The sequence below is a fragment of the Dama dama genome, chromosome 24 (assembly GCF_033118175.1).
Source record: "Dama dama isolate Ldn47 chromosome 24, ASM3311817v1, whole genome shotgun sequence".
Classification (NCBI taxonomy): Eukaryota; Metazoa; Chordata; class Mammalia; order Artiodactyla; family Cervidae; genus Dama; species Dama dama.
The window spans coordinates 37,259,439-37,281,512 of NC_083704.1; the positions used below are offsets into that span (position 1 = coordinate 37,259,439).

General features: G+C 37.4%; 1 protein-coding gene and 1 pseudogene across 4 annotated transcripts in view; both read left to right on the top strand.

Annotated features, from left to right (window-relative positions):
* Nucleotides 1-46: 46 nt before the first annotated feature.
* The window catches only part of UBA3 (ubiquitin like modifier activating enzyme 3), a 28,665-nt gene continuing 6,637 nt past the window's right edge, over nucleotides 47-22,074 (top strand). Inside the window, exons 1-11 of one of the 4 annotated variants that reach the window (XM_061128104.1) lie at nucleotides 47-247; nucleotides 5,025-5,066; nucleotides 6,883-7,003; nucleotides 8,516-8,596; nucleotides 12,998-13,080; nucleotides 16,055-16,135; nucleotides 19,649-19,692; nucleotides 20,041-20,105; nucleotides 20,404-20,559; nucleotides 21,598-21,700; nucleotides 21,843-21,956. In XM_061128104.1, the coding sequence (XP_060984087.1) occupies nucleotides 210-247; nucleotides 5,025-5,066; nucleotides 6,883-7,003; nucleotides 8,516-8,596; nucleotides 12,998-13,080; nucleotides 16,055-16,135; nucleotides 19,649-19,692; nucleotides 20,041-20,105; nucleotides 20,404-20,559; nucleotides 21,598-21,700; nucleotides 21,843-21,956 (928 nt within the window). In that variant the 5' untranslated portion in view covers nucleotides 47-209. Of the gene's footprint in view, nucleotides 248-4,781; nucleotides 4,840-5,024; nucleotides 5,067-6,882; nucleotides 7,004-8,515; nucleotides 8,597-12,997; nucleotides 13,081-16,054; nucleotides 16,136-19,648; nucleotides 19,693-20,040; nucleotides 20,106-20,403; nucleotides 20,560-21,597; nucleotides 21,701-21,842; nucleotides 21,957-22,074 lie in introns of those variants that run through there. The other 3 variants (XM_061128105.1, XM_061128107.1, XM_061128108.1) reach the window with 3 other exon arrangements.
* On the top strand, nucleotides 11,626-11,724 carry LOC133046306 (U6 spliceosomal RNA; annotated as a pseudogene).

Here is a 22,074-nt window from a genome sequence, read left to right on the forward strand (position 1 = left end):
GCCTTCCCCGGCAGTCCGAATACAAACAACCTTCTTTAAAATACCCCTTTTGAATGTTTAACCTAGAATGTTGTCTGGACTTTAGGGAAAATTTTTGCAGCTGTTCAGATGCGTCAATCTGAGTGAAACGGAGTGGAAGGTAACTGTAGTGTTACTGAAGGATGCGCTGGTTTTGAAAGTCAAGTCGTTACTAACCTTTGCGCATCCAAATGCAATTCACATGTTTTCTGGTTCACGATGAGTCACCGTAAGTGAAATCAGATTGGCCAAATGGAAAAGAAATACGTGTGTAGAACAGAACGGCTGGTTTGTTTTTTCACTCTCCTTCTTTATTCTCCATCTTTGTTTTCTGTGGGCAAATTTATACACCTACTGTGCCGTTCTGATGAAGTTGGCACTCAGGTCACTTCAACCCTGAGCTGAGCATATTGTTTTGTTTGAAAGTAAACAGTGATCTGCAGTATACTGATTGTTCTGCTGGAAATACTGTTCCAGTATTTTTTTTTCTGGACAGAAACATGGATTCCACTCCAAAAGTTTTTCTTACTTTTGTCCTAATTTCTGTGCACAACTCTAAAGGAGCATAGTATTTTAATAGATAATGTGGTAGCTCGGTATCCCAGCCCAAAGAACTGCCAAGAGATGTAATAGTTGTAAATGTCCTTCTTGGGGGTTCCAAAGAGTCATCTTTTTTCAGTTAAGGGAGTGGTTGATAAAGGAAACCTCCTGTTATCAAAATGCGTGAGAATAAAGTACTTTGGTTAATAATAGATCATGTGATTTCTAAGATGCTAATGTCTAAGATAATGAAATCTCTAAACCTGCAAGTGTTGCTGTTTTTAAAACTTGAATTCATTTTCCTTAGACCAACAATTTTCAAAAAAGTTGGAAAGTGATAAAATGTATGCAATGCAAAGTCTTGAAGACATAATTTGATTTCCCTGGATAATTCAGAAGGTAGCTAAGGAAATTTCAGTGGCTCTAAGAAATTAATCCTGGTACTGGTGTTTAGAAAAGTATGATGATTGGAAAGAATCAGTGCTAAGATGTAGCGTTCAGTTCAGTTCAGTCACTCAGTTGTGTCCAACTCTTTGAGACCCCATGGACTGCAGCACGCCAGGCCTCCCTGTCCATCACCAGCTCCTGGAGTTTACCCAAACTCACGTCCATCGAGTCAGTGATGCCATCCAACCATCTCATCCTCTGTCGTCCCCTTATCCTCCCACCTTCAATCTTTCCCAGCATCAGGGTCTTTTCAAATGAGTCAATTCTTCATATCAGATAGCCAAAGTATTGGAGTTTCAGTTTCAGCATCAGTCTTTCCAGTGAATATTCAGGACTAATTTCCTTTAGACTGATTGGTTGGATCTCCTTGCAGTCCAAGGGACTCTCAAGAGTCTTCTCCAACATCACAGTTCAAAAGCATCAATTCTTCAGCGCTCAGCTTTCTTTATAGTCCAACTCTCACATCCATACATGACTACTGGAAAAATCATAGCCTTGATGCTTTCTGAATAGTGTTTACAATGTGAAAGTGTTCCTGAGCTCTCACATTTTCTTGACTCTGGAAAAATGGGAAGGTTTAAAGTCAGAGCAAAATTAGAGTCCTAGCTCCTTTGTTGCTGGTGGGTGATTTTGGAGAAATTACTTAATTTCCTCCAACCTCAGTTTCTTCGTGTGTAAAGTGGGTGCTATAGGAACATCTGCCATGTAGGTGAAGATAAATAAAATAGTGGATGGGAAGTGTTTGGAGTATAGTGATTGCTCACAGTTAGATGTTACTGTTTACTTTTTTTAAGATACCTGATATTTTGGCAATTTAAAACATGTTTTATTTGGCTGGGTTAGGTGTTGGTTTTGGCAGGTAGTATCTTCGATCTTTGTTGCAGCACGAGGAATCTTTACTTATGGCATGTGGAGACTGTAGTTATGCCATGTGAAAACTCTTTGGTTGTGGCATGAGAACTCTTTGGTTGCAGCATGTGGGATATAGTTCCCTGATCAGGATTGGAACCCAGGTCCCCTCCATTGAGAGTGCGGAGTCTTAGTCACTGGACCACCAAGGAGGTCCCTATTGTTACTGATATTAATCATAATATGATTCATTTGTATGGTATTAACAGTGCTTTAACCTGAGTTGTTTTCTATGCTGCTATAGTGAATGTTCACTGACCCTTCTCTATCTTGTTGCACTTTTATTTCTATGATTGTATCCCAGTAGATTTGATGGCAATAAAAAAAAGGTTGAAACGTTTCACCGTGACGCCAACAGATTGAGTCCTTTCCAGGTGAAACAAGTGAAAAGAATGCAGTCTTGCTATGCCTTCAAGGATCTTGCTATGCAGTAGAGACTTAACTACTGGACAGTGAGTACTAGATAGAGGTGTGCCAGTGCTTGATGCTCAGTTACAGGAAGTCAGAGGGTGTGGAAGAATTCCTCGGGGCTTGAGAATTTCGAGAAGCAGCGCTGTGGCCAAGCTGAGTAAATGATCTCCGTTAAGACCAATGTAGGACCCCATTAGGAGCTGTGACCAAGAACTTTTACTGTCCAATTGCTCAGGACTGCATGACCATAAGCTGTCAAGTGTGTTAATAATAATATCATTACTCATTGGTCACAGGCAATTGACATCCAGTAATTATTTGTTCAGCATTTTTTAATTTATTTGTTTAAACTTTCAAAGAAGTTTAAAAATAAAGAAATGAAAAAAGTTGGATAGAGCCGTATATAGCATGATCCTTTTCTTCCTCTCTCCTAAAATAGTAACCATGCTTCTCTCTCTGGTTCAACTATGAGAGACTTCTTTTTTTCCCACTACACATTTCTACCTTTATCATAAAATCATTTAAAATAAAAATGAACACATATGGAATCCTTACTTTATTTCTGGCTGTTTGAAATGCTCTACTTTATTAACAGCTCTTTGTCACTATTTATTTAGGGGGATGCGATTCAACATAGAGGCCTTTCTGGGGCTTTTCTGTCCAAATCTCTGCGTCTAGATGGGCCACCCGGAGTATTGTCTGTATATAAATCATAGTGGATAATCTAAAAGTTTGTTATATATTCCATTTGAAATAGGGTAAATCTGATGCAGGTTTTGCTTGCATGTCTCTGTTACTTTCATAACTGGCAAGGACAAGTGGCTCTTTCTTATCAGTCACGCTGAGCCAGTGGGAGTGCCTGGTGTCCTCTATCAGAATACCACCGCAGTGAGTCAGGGCGTGAGTCCCAAGGCAGGAGCAGGGCCAGATGACCTCTTCCTGGGCCAACTGGCTTAGACAGTGAAGAATCTGCCTGCAATGCAGGAGACCTGGGTTTGATCCCTGGGTTGGGAAGATCCCTGGAGAAGGGAATGGCAACCCACTCCAGTATTCTTGCCTGGAGAATCCCATGGGCAGAGGAACCTGGTGGGATACAGTCCATGGGGTCACAGAGAGTTGGACTCGACTGAGCAACTAACACTTTCACTTTTTTCATATTCCTGTGCCAGCAGCTTCCTGTTCCTGGGCCTGAGCTTTGTCCTCATGAAATGGTGGGTTTGAACTATGTGGTCTCCAAGGTGCCCCTTGGTTTTTATCATTTGAGAGGGTTGTGATGCTTACTGCCATTAATGGAAAGGTCTCCTAAAAGCATCGCTGGAGACCCAGCACACATGAGCCTGTTTTGAAAAAGAAGGGTTTAACCTTAGTAGTTTCCATCTGTAAAGGAGTTTGGGCAAAAAAAAAAAAGTTTTTGGGTTGATGTTGAGACATGTGACTGGAGAGGGGCTGGTGTCTGTCTCCTGTTGTGGGACTGCGGGCTATGAACTCTGTCCCTCCATTGACTGTCTGGCATTGACTTTCAGCTCAGTGAATGTTATTGAATTAAACTTGATTGGGGGATAATAAAGATCAAAGAGGAAATATAATTTATTAGCAGCTACATTAACTGAGTGCTAACCAGGCTTTATGCTTTCCATTTCAGCGATTCTCAAGCTTTATTTTGCCCAGAATCAACCTGGGTTTACTGAAGGTTGCAAATAGGGCCTGAAAACTTGCATTTATAACAAGTTTCCTAATGATGCTGACGTGGCTGATCAGGGACTAGATTTTGAAAACACGATAGATTTCATTTAATTTCAGACTTACAAGGTGAACATTATCATCCTCAGTTTACAAATGAAGGCACAGCAGTGCCCAAAGTCTCACAGTTAATAGGTGGAGAGTTAAGGATTTAAATAAACTGAACTTTCTGACTCAAAATCTCATTCGTGTCCCACTCCAAGAAAGGATATATGTATGCATTATGTTTTGCTTGTTTGTTTTGAACATGGTTGTTTCTCTCTATCCAGCCATTCAGACACATAGGAACTCAGGTGTGTGCGTGTGCAGACACACACAGACACACACACACACCCCTATGTATCCACCTATATGTCTGCAGATCTATCTCTGACTCTGGAAAATAGTGCAAACTTCTATCACCCTTTATCTTGAGGTGATGAGATGCTCTGCATATACATAAATCGCATAAACAACGTATTTGTTATTTGTATAAATTGTAATTTATACAATTTATGTATATACATAAATAAGCTACAGATGAGGTTGTATTTTCACACAACATTATACACTGGGTAAGACTTCTCTAAGCGTATTTAATCATGATTTTAATCACCAAGAAGAGCCACGGGAGCCTCGCACAGCCAGCCCCAGCAGCACGCCTCCTCCCCGTAGTCCCCGCCCCTCTTCACCGGCCCCTCCTGGCCGGTCCCGCCCCACCCCGCCCCTTCGCTCCTCCCACCGTGGGGGTGCCTGGGAAGAGGCGGAGAACAATATGGCGGATGGCGAGGAGCCGTAAGTACCCGAGCTCTGCAGGCGCCCCGGGCCGGGCTGGGTTGTGAGAGAGCGCGGCGGTGGGCGGTCGCCGCCTCCACCCGGGGTCCTCCCACCCTCCGCCCCGTCCCCTCGCCCCCCATCCCCTCGCGGCGCCCAGTGTGTAGCGTGATGCTGACCCTTCTTTTATTCTCTCTTTCTTTTAGGGAGAAGAAAAGAAGGAGAATAGAGGAGCTGCTGGCTGAGAAGTTAGTGCTGCCGGGAGGCCGGGGCCCTCTCCGGGGGCCCCCGCCTCCCTTCACCCCAGGCCTAGGGGACCAGCCGCAGCGGGCCCGGGGGGCTGGGAGGGGGGGCACCCGGAGCGCAGGCCGCGCGGCCTCATCCCCCCGACCCCCGCCCGCAGCCCCAGGGGCCCGGCGGGCCCTCCTGCTGTCTGTCTCGAGCGGGCGCTGGGCCCAGGTACCGCGCTCAGGTTCCGCGCCGGCCCGCCGGGGTGCCTAACCTAAAGGTCTTGCGGAAGGACCCTTGCGCCCCTCTCTTCCTCCATCCCAGATTGTCAGAGCCGAGACTTTGTGAGAAGGGAGTCTTATCAAAACACACGAAAAGGACGATGGGCCGTTTTTTGGCCTTTCGAAAACACTGAGACTGTAGTATTAATTGCAAACTTTTGAGGAGAACTTTAAGTCTGGTATCGTACTAAGCACTTCAGTCAGTTTTGCAAAATCATTGGCTCTGAAAGGAGAGTGTTGCCTCCAGAGAGCTTTCATTTTCCATGTGTTACACACCTTATTTCATATCAGATGCCTAGTTTTGTGCTGGTGAGACAGGTTTAAACGAAGTGTGTTACACCCCGCGCAGCATCACCTATTTTTTCTTCCTCCTTACTTGGGACGGGAAGAAAATGCTCTTGCAGTGGGCGTGGTGAGTTAGTCATTTCTGTGGCAGTCCCCCGTAGCAGGGCCTTAGGTATCTCAGAAAGTTGAATTTTAATCTCAGGAGAACTTGGAACAAGTTTAGTTTAACATTTCTTCCCACCTTTCATTTCATTCCACTTTTGCTTAAAATGACAGCTACAATTTGAATATTTACTATATACCACGTATTGTACTAAGGCCTCTATGTAGATTCTATCATTCTGACGTTAAGAAGTAGCTACAGACAGGCTACAGATGAGGTTTATGACTGTCCAGTAATCTGCTGAAGGTCACAATGCTATTAATTGTGGAACCAAATCCAGCTGTGACATCAAACCCTGTGGTCTTTATTGCTAGGCAATACTTGGTCCAAAATTGGATATTACTAAATATGTTTGAAGGTAGAAATTGTGGGATTTTAGGAAATTTGAAAATTAAAAATAATTACAAGGAAACATGAGTCTTGCAATGAATAGGAAATATATTTTGTTAGAGGAGTCCGTCCTTACTAGATTGTATGTTGCTTTATTGATGGTATTGCCTATCTGTGACATAATTATAACCTAAAACTTTCCTTGTGTTTAGTGGCAATAGAAGCCACCTTATAGTCCTAAGAGATTCTTTTTTGAAAATTAGGACCTCAGAGAAAAATGTGCATAAGTTTCTCTCATCAGAAATAAATTATACCTTTCAAACTTGGGAAGGACACATGAGTTATGTTAGATGTCAAGCATTAGGATTCTGGAAGTGGAGCGATTTTTTTTTTTTTTTTGGTTTTTGTTTTTTCTTGTAGCTTATATTTTCTGTTCCAAGGCTGTTCATAGAATAGATTGGGCAGTTTGCAGTGTTTAGTAAGTTCCAAATGTTTAGAAAGCCCATTTCTCACTGATAGATCAGTATCCCAAGTTTGATTTTAGGTTATTTTAGGAACCCAGAAACATATTATTTCCTCAATCTGTTCTTACCTTTACATAAACTATATAATAGCAAGAAAAGACAATAAAAGCATAAGTGTAACTACATTGAATATTACCCTTTGTATTTGAGCAGGTCTGGTGTGGTTACCTTTTCATGTGGGGAAACCATATTAGTTGTAGGTGTGGCTTTTTCATACTGATCTTTGCAGCTGAATTTACTGTGTTCTGTGCAGAATGGCTGTTGATGGTGGGTGTGGGGACACTGGAGACTGGGAAGGTCGCTGGAACCATGTAAAGAAGTTCCTCGAGCGATCTGGACCCTTCACACACCCTGATTTCGAACCGAGCACTGAAGTGAGAAATGTTTATTTTTAAATAACTCCTCTAATAGTTTTATGTTGCAAATATAATAAGATGCTTCCTTTTTAATTTACTCTTATAATAAAAATATTAATAGAATTGTGTAAGTTATCTTGAAATAGTAAATAGAATATTTGCAACTGATTTTATTTGAATAATATTTGAGTTATTTTCACATTTTTCAAATGTAATATGTTAATTTTCAAGAGTAAAATGACTTTATAACCTCACTTAAAATTATGTTATACTTCATTTAAAATGCCAGTTTAAAATTACTTGTGAGACACACCTTTTTAATCCTTGCTATGAGAAATTTAACTTTCATAGAGATAACAGATGTGCTTGCTTAAATTTTGAAGTTTATTTGAAATGAGTATCTTTACTTAGAATTGAATATAATTAGTTTTGGAATTGAATATAATTAATTTATAGTTAGAATTCAATATAATTAATTGTTAAAAAAGTATAAAAAGTATGTGACTGCTGTATCATAGAGGAATAGAATTTGGAACTGGTAGTGTCTGACTTAAAGCAAATGTTCAATTAGAAACAACTTGTTTTTTTATTATGGGATGGGAAATATTCCTTTACAGTAAATTTTTTATCTCCTTTTATGTTGATGAAGAGATACTGTTTTGAAATAGAAGTATTGTGCTGCTCCTGAATTTAAGGTGCACACTCTTAGGTTTGACTTGTCTTATCTGAGTAACCTGAGTAATCTTGGACAAAATTGACAGTCTTCTGTATTTCTTTGGATAATCCAGCATATTTTCTTAGGCTTCTGATTTTCTTTTTTTGCAGGGGTGAGGCAGGGAGCTAATAATTTAAGATTCTTGTATTAAGTGGTTGTTTCAAATTATATTTCTGCTGATAGGCAAAAAATAAGAGTTTTACCTGTTTTTTCTTCCTGCCATCTCCTGTTTTGTAAGTGTAACCAACTGTATGGAAAAGCAGCTGTTATTGTTCTTACCCACCCCCCCCCCCCTTTTTTTTAAAGACCTCTAAACAGCTTGTGCAATTCTTGATCTTCAGTTCTTATGATTTTTACACTTTTCTATTTTTAAGAAGTCAGCTAAATAATTGAGTTTAATGCTCTCCTTTCAAAGTTAAAAAAAGAGACAACTATAAACTAGGCATATTTTTTCTTGTTAGAAATAGTAGCTTTTTAATTTCAACCAGTAAAACTCAATTTAGCAACATTAAAGTTGGAACTCTCAGAAATCATTCAGTTCAGTTCAGTTCAGTCACTCAGTCGTGTCCGACTCTTTGCGACCCCATGAATCGCAGCACTCCAGGCCTCCGTGTCCAGAAATCATTAGGGTTATACAATTTCTGGTTATACCTTGTTCATAAATTTAAATAATTTATTAATTTCAAAGGTTGCTCTTTATCTTCAGTTGCATTTTTCGTGGAAACAGAGAAACTCTTTTATGGTTTGTTGCTTTATTGATGGTACTTAACGGTTTTTATCAACTAGATTTTAATATGCCTTTTCGTTCTTTACAGTCTCTCCAGTTTTTGTTAGATACATGTAAAGTTCTAGTCATTGGAGCTGGCGGCTTAGGATGTGAGCTCCTGAAAAACCTGGTAATATATATATAAAATATGTACTTTCCTTCTCTATGATAATTAAACCTTTTTCCTTTTCTGTCATTCCTTTATTATGATTGTTAACTGTTTCTCCTGAGCCTTTGTTAGATAAGTTTAGCAGGTCAAATTCCAGATAGTAATTAAAATGATGATGTAACTTAACTTTTTAAACCCTGAAGTCCTTGGCTATAAAGTAATGATTGATAAGACATTTTTATTTCTCCTTTCTTCTCTTCTTTTTATCCAGCAAATTTTTGTGCTTCCTCTTGTAAAGTGCTTGTTAATTCAGACAAGTAAATAGCAAAACTGTTAATTCATATTTCACATGTAATTTCAAAGTATTTATTATTTTGTATGTCCCTCAAAATAATCCACTTAGGTGAATAGGACACTATCTCATTTTATATAGAGGAAGACACAGGTTCAGGGATGTTAAATGACAAGTTTTTTCTGGCTTATGGTGTTGTGCCTGGAATCTAATCCAGGCCATCAGTTTTCAGTCAAGTACTTCACTGAACCATTGTGTCATTACATGATCTAATCATACAGTAATTTTTTTTGATAACCATGTGGTAGTAGACCCCTAAAATATGGGAAAGCTAAACCTTTTCTTTTCTTTTTTTGGTCAGTCTCTTTTAAAAGAACATCATGTCAAGAAAGGGTACTTTTTAGTGAAGCTATTCCTATGTACTGGATGGAATCCATAATTTGTGACTTAATTAGTTTCATTGACTTCTGATAACTACAAAGTAGATCTTTATAAGATTTTATCAGTTTATTTAACAAAAATGGTTAGGGGAAGAATTGATTTGGAGCTGTTTTATGCTTGCTTTTTGATCAGTATGTGGAAAAGTGGAAATGATAGAGCATACTCCTTAGAAAATGAAGCAGGTAACAGCCAGATGATGAATCTAGTCAGCCTTGGGACCTAAGTTTAAATATAAATAAGCACATTACTTTTGCTAGGAAACACTAACGTCACTCCTAGTGAGACTGCAAAAACTTAATACACTTCCCGATACTTAGTACTATGCTTGGTTCTGTGGGCATTGCTGGTCATCATGATGTATGTCCTTAGTGAATTTGAAGGATCATTGGGAAGACATCTTTCACAAAATAAATAGCCGTATGTATCATATAGGGCTTACCAGATGGTACAGTGGTAAAGACTCTCCTGGTCAATGCAGGAAATGTGGGAGATGCAGGTTTGATCCCTGGGTTGGGAAGATCCCCTGGAGAAGGAAATGGCAACACATTCCAGTATTTTGCGTGGAAAATTCCATGGACAGAGGAATCTGGTGGGCTACATTGTGCCCTGAGAGACAGAGAGACAGAGACACACAGACACCCACACACCCACACACAGACACACACAGACACACACACATACATGATGTGCCCTGTGAGAGAGAAAGAGAGAGACACACACACACCCACCCCCACACCGCCCCCCCCCCCACACACATACATGATGTGCCCTGTGAGAGAGAGACACACACACACACACACACAGACACGATGTGCCCTTTGACAGGATGCCAAAATGACAGTACTTTATTAGATACAAACACCCTTGCAGCACAAGAACCAAAGGATTTAGGAAATATAGGCTGTGGTTTTCATAGGCATTGTATGGACAAATCTCCTAAATAGTTAGCTTTTTTCCATTTCAAAGCTGTTACTTGCAAACATGATAGATACCAGTTTAAAATGTAAAGTAATTAGAGGTTAGATCTGAGGAATAGTCATCAAGCAACTTCAGAAGTGGCCTTGTTACTCAGTGCCTTGTAATAATCTCTTACATAGAAGAAAATTGGGTTTTCAATGTTACCACTGGTTACTTTGCTTGTTTCACACATAAATAACAAAAGAGAGATACATGCATATTTTTTGAATTGATCATAAGCCCCCAAAGGCTCACTCTAAAATAAAGGATATGACATTAATATTATTGGTTGAGCAAATATTTATTGAACCTCTTTCTCTATATACCAGGTACAGTTTTATATGCTAAAGATACAGCCTTGAACAAAACAGGCATTTATATATTGAAGGCTTCTGTTTTAGTGGAAGGAAAACACAAGTGAACTATGTTGTATGTCAGATGGTAATAAATCCTTAAATGCTATGGAGAAAGGAAGGATGAAATATAGATAGCCTGGTGGGAGGGGAAAGGGTTCACAAAAAGGTGCTATTTGGGCAGAGAGGTGAGCAAGAACATTCTAAGCAGAGGGAGTATCAGGTGCAAAAGCTGTGAAGTGGGAACATAACTGTTATGTTCCAGGAGGACACGGAGGTCATTGTAGCTAAAGCAGAAGTGAGGAACAGGGCATTTTCTAGGAGGATGTATCAGAGATAACAAAATGAGCTTGGAGTGAGAGTCACAAAAGGTTTGAGGTGCTGCTGTAAGAACTTTGCCTTTTACTCTGAGTCAGGAAGTCATTGGAGGAGGTTTAAGTCTGTGAGTTGACTCCATACAACTTTAACCTGGATCGCTGTGGCTGATGTATTAAGAAAAGGCAAGAGGAAGAACAGATGAGGAAGCTGAGAGGCTGGTGTAAAGGTTATTGAAGTCACCTAGGCAAGAGATGATAGGTAGTGCCTTAGAAGAGGGAAGTAGTACTGGAGGTGGTGATAGGAGGTTGGATTATGAATGTTTTGAAGATGAAATCAATGGGATTTGCTGGTGGGTTGGTGTAGGACATAAGAGGAGTCAAGGCTGACATGATAGGTTTTTGCAGTGAGCAGCTGGAAAGATGGAGTTGGCTTTCACTGAAGTGAGGTGGGCTGGGTAAAGAACAGATTTGCTGGTTTGGGTCAGCAAGGGTGATTGGCTTTGGTTTTGGAAGCTGTTAAATTTCAGATATTAGTATCTGTTAGATGATGGTTTACCTTATAAGATGATCTGAAATCACCACAAGTAACCAAAGCTAATAAGTGCAAAGGCGCCCCAAATTCTGGCCAGTAAATGAGGAGGAAAATTCTTGAGCGTAGTGAATGGGAAACCATTTTTTAAAAAGTGTTCAGTGCTTGCTTCAGCAGCACATATACTCAAATTGGAATGATACAGAGAAGATTAGCATGGCCCCTGCGCAAGGATGACATGCAAATTCATTGGACTCTGTGGGAGAGGGTGAGGGCGGGATGATATGGGAGAATAACATTGAAACATGTAAATTACCATATGTGAAACAAATCACCAGTCCAGGTTTGATACATGATGCAGGATGCTCAGGGCTGGTGCACTGGGATGACCCAGAGGGATGGGATGGGGAGGGAGTTGGGAGGGGGGTTCAGGATGGGGAACACATGTACACCCGTGGCGGATTCAAGTCAATGTATGGCAAAACCAATACAGTGTTGTAAAGTAAAATAAATAAATAAATTAAAAAGAGAGAGAGAAAAAAGAATTGATTAAAATAATATATTAAAAAAATAAATAAAAAGTGTTCAAATTCTTGTGAGTGAGGTGACCAGGTGAAGAATGTGTTTTAAGGAGGGGAATCGATCCATATACTCTGCCAAATACTTGAGATGGGTCGTATTAGAGAGCGTCAGAGTTGGTCATTGGAGACCACTGGTGACTGATAGGTGTGGTTTTCAGTGGAGTGAGAGCTTGTTTACAGTAAGTGCAAGAGAGGAATTTGAGAATGAAAGTGTGGACAACTCTTACTATAAAGAGGACAGAAAAATGGTGAAATTATTACCAAGTGATTGAATTTGATTACCTAAGTAAACTGACCATGGCCAGAGAAGCATAATTGAGTCTTGAGACCTATTTTTTTTTTAATCTGCTAGTAAGTTTGAACACCTTGTACTGTTAAAATCTGTGGCATTATCATTGAAACACAGGAGTTTTATTGCCTTTCTCTAGCTCTTTGATTGCTTGCTCTTGACTCTACTTTCAAGGTATTTCTTTTAAATGTCCAGCGTGTGTATATATATGTATGTGTGTATGTTTATAATTTTACAGTTATTTCTGATTGGCAGCATGCTTACATTAATATAAATCTTGTAGGAATTACTTTCAACAGTATTCTAGAAAAGAATAGCAACTATAGTTAAGTAGTAAGAATAGTAAAATTAAAATATCTAGCAGCAGCAGCAGCAAAACAAACTTTTAACAGATGTGTTTATGGGATTATGAAGCAACCATAGAAATTTTCAGTTATTCTTTTTGGTTATGGATTATTTAAAACTGAGTACCTACACTTTTTTGACCTTTACAAGAACCCTGAGTTTTATATACCTTGTATGACTCTTTAACCATTGAATACAATTGTGCATAACTTATTACTGAGAACTTGTAGATTTAAGACCACTGAAAAGAAATTTAAAAATTTTAAATGTGACGAACCTTTTGCTTAATTAGATTCTTTTTTCCTTTTATTCTCACAGGCCTTGTCTGGTTTTAGACAGATTCACGTTATAGACATGGACACTATAGATGTTTCCAATCTGAATAGGCAATTTTTATTTAGGTGAGTTTTAATATCCTATTTTAAAATTGTGGTAATCATTCAAATTTGAGTACATTTTCAGTTTAATAAAAAACTACTGAGAGGATAATGCTAATTTTGTTAAGAACTGTCACTCCTGTCTTAGGTAAATTTTGCAGGAAAATTTTGGACATTCTGGCAAAAATAGTTTTGTAAACAAATACATGTTTTTGTTAATTTTAAAGAAATGTCCAAAAGGTGAATGTGATCTTTGGGATGATCGTGCCTTGAAGACACCGAGTTCCGCTCTTTTCCTCCTGTTGATTTCATAAGAGAACAGTAATTGTATATTAGGCCTTAGTGAGATATATTGGTAGGGACTTATGAGCCAAGACTTGAGTGGTGACTCTGGGGCAGTGAAGTTATGACACAGTTTGAATTTTTTTTTTTCAGTTTGAACTTTTTATAGAAGGTGAAATAAGATGGTGAGTTAAGGAGAGAAAACCCAGGGGCACGTGAAATGTAACTTGCTCCTAACTTGCTCCTTATACCTAAGGATAATTACCTTAGGTATAAGTGAAATGTAGTAAACATCTAGGAGCGGCTTATGTGGAGTGACTTTAAATACTAGAAGTAGTCCTTACATGCAGATCTGAGGAAAAGTTCATTAATGAATATTACTATGTAGTGTTTAGGGACTTGAATGGCTTAGATAAAAGTATATTTGTTACTCAAAGAATTATACGGACGGGCTTCCCTGGTGCCTCAGATGGTAAAGAATCCGCCTGCAGTGTGGCAGACCTGGGTTTGATCTCTGGGTTGGAAAGATCCCCTGGAGGAAAGCCTGACAACCCACTCCAGTATTCTTGCCTGGAGAATCTCCATGGATTGAGGAGCCTGGCGGGCTATAGTCCATGGAATCGCAGAGTCAGACACGACTGAGTGACTAAGAACAGCACAGAGTTAAGGACTTTTTTCTCTCTCTATAGTGATCACAGAGTACTGACAAAAGGTGCTCAAATAGTCTTAGGATGCAGGATGAGGTTAGGTAACAGAAAAGATAAAATTAACTTTGGGAAAGATCTTAAACAGGTTGAAGAATGGGTTAAACTAAGTCAAGTTAACAAAGTATTGTAATTGTACGGTGAACCCTACATTTAACTTTTAAGGTTTTGTTTGTATTATTTTTCAGCCCTTGACATTTCTCTTCTCTTGATAGAAAGAGTTTGTGGGCCCTTTCTAGTCTGACAAATATTTAGTGTAGGACTGCTCTTCAAATGACACCTCCAAATTGATTGGTTATTGATAATAAGCTGTGCCCTTTAATATAGGGCTGAAATAATGATTGAAGATCATAGTGACTGAAGATTTGTGAAGTGCTTAGGATATATTAAGTACTTTCTGAGCTCTTTATCTATATTACTTAATTTAATCTCAGAGCAAAAACCCCACAGGTTTTTCCTCTGGTTAAATAATTAGGCCAAGATACCTTGCAAGGATGATGTGTTGCTATATAACAGTGCCATTCTTGCATGGATGATGTGTATGAAAGGCCATTTTATTCAAAGTACAGTTTTTCAGAGGAGTAATTGACTCCCCTAATTCTGGAATGGTAAAGTAGCAGTTCCTACAGAAACCATCTTAGAGTTCTTTTTTTGGGATCAATTATGAAAGCACATATAATACATAGTCTGAAAGATTCTTGAAACTGTTTTTTCTACTCTGTATACCTAAAGAACTCTGTCCAGTGTAGTTGGATGCAATACTGAAATCAAGTTGCTTGACTTATGCTAGAGTCTCTTGTAATTACAAGTTTGGACAAAGAATAAAACTCTTATCAGAAGTTTTGAGTCAAAAAGCATTCTGCCTTGTTGGAGAGAAGAAATTTGACCTGTTAAAGCATTTTTAAAAAATTCCTATTTTATTTATTTTTAGCATTTTATTTATTTAGCACCAAAAACATTTTGTGTTGGGGTATAGCTCATTAGCAATGTTGTAGTAGTTTCAGGTGAATAGCCAAGGGACTCAGCCATACATATACATGTTAAAAATTCCAATTTAAATAAAATATGATTTCTGATGCGCACAGTGACTGTTTAATTTTCATTTATTTTTCAAGTGTTTACTCTGTGCTTAGCTAGGGAAGGAGTACAAAGAGATGAGTATGGTAACTTTCTTCCAGTTGTTCATAGTCTGGTAGGTATGATAGACCTATGTATGTAACCAAAAATCATATTGTGAAAAAGTAGTAATGAAGTGCTTATCATGTGTACCTGAGGAAGTGATTTATTCCCGTGAAGAGAATGAGGAAATATTAGGAAAGAAAAATACCATTCAAAATAAGCATTCGTACTGAGATTAGAAGAGAGAACTCATGTCCTTTCCTGTCTGTAACTGAGGTTATTATCTAGGAGTAACCTTTCGAGGTCTTTTATTTTTACCTTCTTGAAGATAGTGGTAGCATTTGCAATTCTAGATACTGCCTTTGGAATTATTCCTTCAGAAACCATAGTTGTGGCTGCTTATGGGATACAGCATTTACTTGTCAATTAGCACACATGGGAAGAAGTGGGTATGTGAACACTCTCGCATCCCTAGAATCCCTTGATTTTTTTTCTGCCAAGACTTGCATAATAACACCTTGAAGTTCTGAGATTCAGGGCAAAGACATGGAGATCTCTGGATCTGGGGTAATTTTTTACGTTAGGAAACACAACATTGAGAAGTGGCTGGGAAACATGCTGTTGTTACACTTTACCTTAAAAAACTTCATATTTTCACTTAAATACTTAATTAGACTTGGCAGTACTTAAAAATACTTAATTTGGAATATCAACAAGGGTTTACATTTAGTGTTGAATGACTCATTATTCATCAGAAATATTTAGGTAAAAATATTCCTTCTAAATTGCCTCCAGATAAATTCACTGTGGATATTTTTATATATGAAAGTAGATTATGTAGATAATCTAGATTTACATCATGAATGATAATTTAAATATAATTTTTTCTGTAGGCCTAAAGATGTTGGAAGACCTAAGGCTGAAGTTGCTGCAGAATTTCTAAATGACAGAGTTCCTAATTGCAATGTAGTTCCGTATCCTTTTGACAAATAAGTTACTCAATACTTAACTATTTGAAGCTTTTTATTTTTATTACTATACGAGAGATGTTTAACACAGAGAATACAGATAGGCAGTAAAAATAAACAGCAGCAGTAAGCTTATTACTGACATATCTTTTGGTAACACTTTGTTAAATGTCCTTTCAGTCTTTTCTTTTTAAGGTTATATAAAATGTTTTTTGCCCTAAATTAAGCTTAAGTAGCAAGTACCTTCATTTATTTGCCTTATTGTCTTTAATATAAGTTTCAATTGCGTATGTCCTCGACTAGACGCTTAAGTATGTAGGCTGGATAATGGTAATCTTTGTATCGCCTTACCATAGCAGGCAAAGTAAAGAGTCAGTATATTATTAGTCAAATGGAAGGTGTGTCAGAATAAATATATTTTTATAAGAAACATGTTTTAAAAAAGGACTATGCATACTTTGTTGATTCCCATACCTTTAGATCCAGGGAACTTTTAATATTTTATGGAAACTTAGGAAATGGGATTTGTTATGTTGGAAATACCACAAGATACAAAAGTCGACATACACAAATCAATTGTATTTCTGTATACTAGCAGTGAACACATGGAAACTGAAATTTAAACTACAGTGCCATTTATAACTACTCAAAAAAAGGAGAAATACTTAAGTGTAAACCTAACAAAATAAGCATAGGTCTTGTATGCTGAATATTGCAAAATGCAAATGAAAGAAATCAAAAGCGATCTAAATAATGGAATGATAGTGTTCAAGATCTGGATGATTCAACATAGTAAAGATGTCACTTAGCCCCAGATTTGTGTACAATTTGTATATAACTTTCTATCAAAATTCCTGCAAACTTTTCTGTTGCTCTAAGCAGGTTTATTCTAAAATTGATAGAGCTAAGGATTACGTAAGACAATACTGTGAAAGAAGAAAATTGGAGAAATCACTGGCCAATTTCAAGAGCTATCTAAGTACAATAATCAAACTGATGTTGCCAAGGAGAGAGTATAGACACAGATCAGCAGGACAGAATAGAGAAACCAGAAATAGCCACATGCAAATATGGCCAATTTATACTTGACAGAGGTGCAAAAACAATTCACTCTAGAAAGGACCATCTTTTCAGTAAATTGTGGTAGCAAAAAAAAGGAAAAAGCATCTCAAAACTCAACATTGCAAAAATAAACTCAAGATAGATCATAAGTTAAGTATAAAATGTAAACCTGTAGAACTTTGGAAGATAACATAGGAGAAATAGCTTTGGGATGCAGGGTTTGATAAAAATCCGTAGACCACATCAAAAGAATAATCCATAAAAGAAAAAAAATGGTAAATTGAGTGTCATCAAAATTAAAAACTTTTGCTCTGTGAAGGATCTTGTTAGGATGACAAGATAAGCTACACACTGGGAAATACTTATGAAGTAGGTATCTGACAAAGGATTCATCAAGAATATATAAGGAACTCTCGTAACAGTAAAAAGCAGTGAGAAAATGGACCAAAAATATGAAGGGATATTTCACTAAAGAAAATAGTAAAAAGCTCATGATAAGATATTCATTATTACTAGCTTTAAGGGAGATCCAGGTTATGAGCACAATGAGATTTGCTACACACGTTTTAGGATAGCTGACATAAAAAATAGTAATGAATGTTTGCAAAGATACAGGAAAACTGGAAATGTAAAATGGTAGTCATTTGGAAAATAGTTTGGCTATTTTTTAAAAAAATTTGAATATATACTTTACATACAACTCAGCAGTTTCATTCCTGGGCATTTACCATCTGTATAAAAATACCAAAGTAACCAAAAACTGGTTACAACTCAAACATCCATCAATAGGTGAATAGTATTATTGTACTGAGCAATAAAAAACTAACTAATGAAGTACAGCTTGGATGGATATCAAGAGCATTATGCTGAATGAAAAATGGCAATCTCAAAAGGTCATATACTGCATGATTGCATATAACCTTCAGATATCAAAATTACAGAGATGGAGAGCACATTAGTGATTGCCAGGGATTTGGCATATTGGAGGGGATAGATGTGATTGTAAAGGGGCAGCAGGAAGGAGATATTTGTGGTGCTATAAGAGTTGTGCATCTTACTTGTAGTCGTTACACAGATACACGTGAATTTAAATGACAGAACCTAACACACACATTGTACCAGGGTCACATTTGTGATTTTGATATGGTACTGTAGTTTATATGTGATGTAACCCTTAGGGGAAACTGGGTGAAAGAAATATGGGACACTGTGTACTGTCTTTGCAAAAATAAAAAGTTTAAACATGCAAATACATGTCCTTATAGGGAAAAAGAGAAAAAAAGAGTGTGTATACTCTTTGTCTCTCTGCCTTATTTAGATCTGGATTGAAGAGATGGCATTTCTTGATCTGGCTCCTGGGTCTCCTATTTTTGTTTTGCTACTGTTTGCTCTGGTTCTCTTTTGACTTCCGTTTTCTAGTTGCAGCTTATACCTCTCGATTGCCTGGTAGTCAAAAGGAATAGGGGTCTTGGTGGGTGAGGGCTAGAATTGAACACATTTCTTTATTTGTAGGCCAGAATAATAAAAAAAAAAATCTAGAGCACACATACTATGTATTGTCCCTCTTTTCCATTTTGGTTTTTAAAGTCTGCAATGGATGATTTGTTTTAGGGGAGTGTAATTTATGCGTTACCAAATGAAATCGCTCCATTTAGAAAAAATTTTTAAAAATGTTTTTTTTTTGCATATGTATGCTATGCAGATGTTAAGTACTATGATTCACACTCACAGCCAGTTTTGAATGGTGTTGTCTTGGCACCCTCCAGGCTGGGGAAAGCCTGCTAATATGGTGCAGGTTGGGCAGAGAGAGTCTCGAAAAACTGAGTTCAGTGAGGAAGGAAGGAAATTGACCCTTCCCCCAACAAGGGGAAAAAAATCAATAACACATCCTTAGCCCCTGAGAAAGCTATCGGAAACATCTGTGTTTTCTAGAAATTAGTTTTGCAGTAACTTTTTTTTTAATTGCCTATGTCTGACGTATAAAACTAAAAATTTAAGGTGTACAGTGTATTAATTTGTGCAGTACGTTAACTCCTAGAATCCCCTTTGTAAGTGGGAACTATAGCATACCCTTTCCCTTCACTGAACAAATTTTTATTGCCTCTCTGCTTGATGCTGATGGTTGAAGACACACATTCTATTTTCCCAGAGTTTATGGTTTTACATAAGAATTGCAACAGAGTAGAAAGTATAACAGAGATACAATTATACTAATAAGGAGGCTTGGGGTTGAGAGAAACTATTCTATGTCATTAGGGGAGAGGAGTGTTTAGAAAACATTTTTTTCAGGAGGTAGGATTGTTTTCTTTTTATCAGATTCCTTGAATTCCATTGCTTTGAACACTGATGACTTATGTCTTGTTTTAAATATACATTTATAATTTGATCCTGTGGCATTGTTGAATTCATCTTACAAGTTAAAAATTTAGCAGCTTAAGTTCCTTTACTTATATTCAGACATTTCAACAAGATTCAGGATTTTGACGACACTTTCTATCGACGTAAGTTTTCCACTTGAAATTCAACTCTCACTAAATTTTTATATTTTTTAGTTGCTGTTTACAGATTGCTAGCTATTTTATTGCTATTTCTTTATTTGCTTTCATTTCTTGGTGTTGGCTTTTCAGGAATGATGTTGACTGACTGAAAGGAGGATGGCACTGTTTTTTAATTCTTAGTTGGCACCATTAGCTGCATTTTTATATGCTGTTTTGAGTAAGGATTACTTAAGGATTGGAAGCTGTGTATGTTTATTTTAAAATGAAAAATGTTTTTTGTTTCTTAGAAATTGTGAATCATTTTGTGTGGCAGCATTTTTAAAAACTCAACTTGCATTTTTTTTCTCATAGAATTTCATATAATTGTATGTGGACTGGACTCCATCATAGCCAGAAGATGGATAAATGGCATGCTGGTAAAGACTTAGTGTTTTTACAGTTCTCTGAAGTTCTTCCTGCTGCTCTTAACATACTAAAAACGAGATTTTATGTCATATTTTTGAAAAATCAGAGTTTATTCCATTTTCAGTAATAGATGTAGTTCCTGCCATTCATTAATTTGCAGGTTTGGATGTAAATTGCTACTAATGTAATCCCTTGATTTGATGTGTTAGTATTCAGTAATGTGATTGACTTTTAGAATTGTTGAAAGCATTCTCCCTTTTTGAATTCTTATCCCCCTCTCCTTTTAAACCCTTGAAACAATTTTCCTAGATATCTCTTCTAAATTATGAAGATGGTGTATTAGATCCAAGCTCCATTGTCCCTTTGATAGATGGAGGGACAGAAGGTTTTAAAGGAAATGCCCGGGTGATTCTACCTGGAATGACTGCTTGTATTGAATGCACGCTGGAACTATATCCACCACAGGTAATCACAGAAGTACCTGCATCTGTTTAATAGTATCCTGGGGTGAAATAAGGGTTGCATTATTAAGATTAGTCAATATTTAGGATTTTTAATTAGGAATAACCATATTTTAAAAGGCATGCTAAGAAGAATGAAATACGATAATGAAATACAAAATTTCCTTTTTTTTAAGGAAAGATACAGACATAATGTATCTTCCCTGATGGCTCAGCAGTAAAGAATCTGCATGCAGTGCAGGAGACATGGGTTCCATCCCTTGGTCTGGGAAGATCCACTGGAGAAAGAAATGGCAACCTACTCCAGTATTGCCAGAAAAACCCCACGGACAGAGGAACCTGGTGGGCTCTCGTCCATGGGGTTGCGAGAACTGAACATGATTGAGCGACTGAGCACACGCATACATAGACGCAATGTGATCATTGTGATGCTATTCTGTTCTCGTAATTCATTTCTGTTAGTTTTTTATTTAGAGAATAAGGAACAGGGGATCAGTTAGAAAGTTGTATGTTGGGATAGAGCTGTAATCTGTTTTGTTGGGTTTTTGCCTGTGTTTCAAGGATATGAAGACATCAGAGATGAGAATGTTATTTCCAAAGATGAGGCTCTTTAATTGCATTTCCACTTGAAAGGGCATTTAGAAGTCTGATTTAGAAATAATTTTATTAGTTTTTATTTGAAATTGATTTGTTTTGGTTAATTTTATATCTTACAGATTTACATCTTAGTTAAACATAATAGAGTACTCATATTTGAGAATTTATTCACTCCTATTCTTCCCATGTTCTAACAAAGCTTAACTTTATGTATTTGTTTAAGTGTAGAGCAAACCTATTTTCTTAGGGAGATCAACCTAAGTGAAGTGACTTAGATCAGCTGTGTTAATTTCAGAAGCATTCTTAATAGTATTAAATATTTTGTTTCTGTAAGTGGAAGGCTAATATGAATTATAAGAAACTTTACAAACTAGATCATAACTAGAAGTTACATTTTAAAATAATTTATTTAAAATCCAGTAAAAAAGGCAAACTGTGTTTTTAGGTTAATTTTCCCATGTGCACCATTGCGTCGATGCCCCGGCTACCAGAACACTGTATTGAGTATGTCAGGATATTGCAGTGGCCTAAGGAGCAGCCTTTTGGAGGTAATAAACCTAATTTCATAGTTCAGAATTACATAAGATACTTGTCTATATTATTTATTTGGACATTTACCTTAAAAATAAGTTGATTTATGTGTACATGTTTCTGTCTTCAGTTCCTTTTTTTTTCCCCCTTTCCTGACAGAAGGGGTTCCATTAGATGGTGATGACCCTGATCATATTCAGTGGATTTTCCAAAAAGCCCTGGAAAGAGCATCACAATATAATATTAGAGGTGTTACATATAGACTCACTCAAGGTAAGTAATTTTCATTAATAACGATCTTCAGATGGTCCCTTTTTCAGAGGATGTGATGCTTTGGGGGAAATAATTGATAAGTGATTTCAGATAGTACCATCCCTCTGCGATTCAGTAA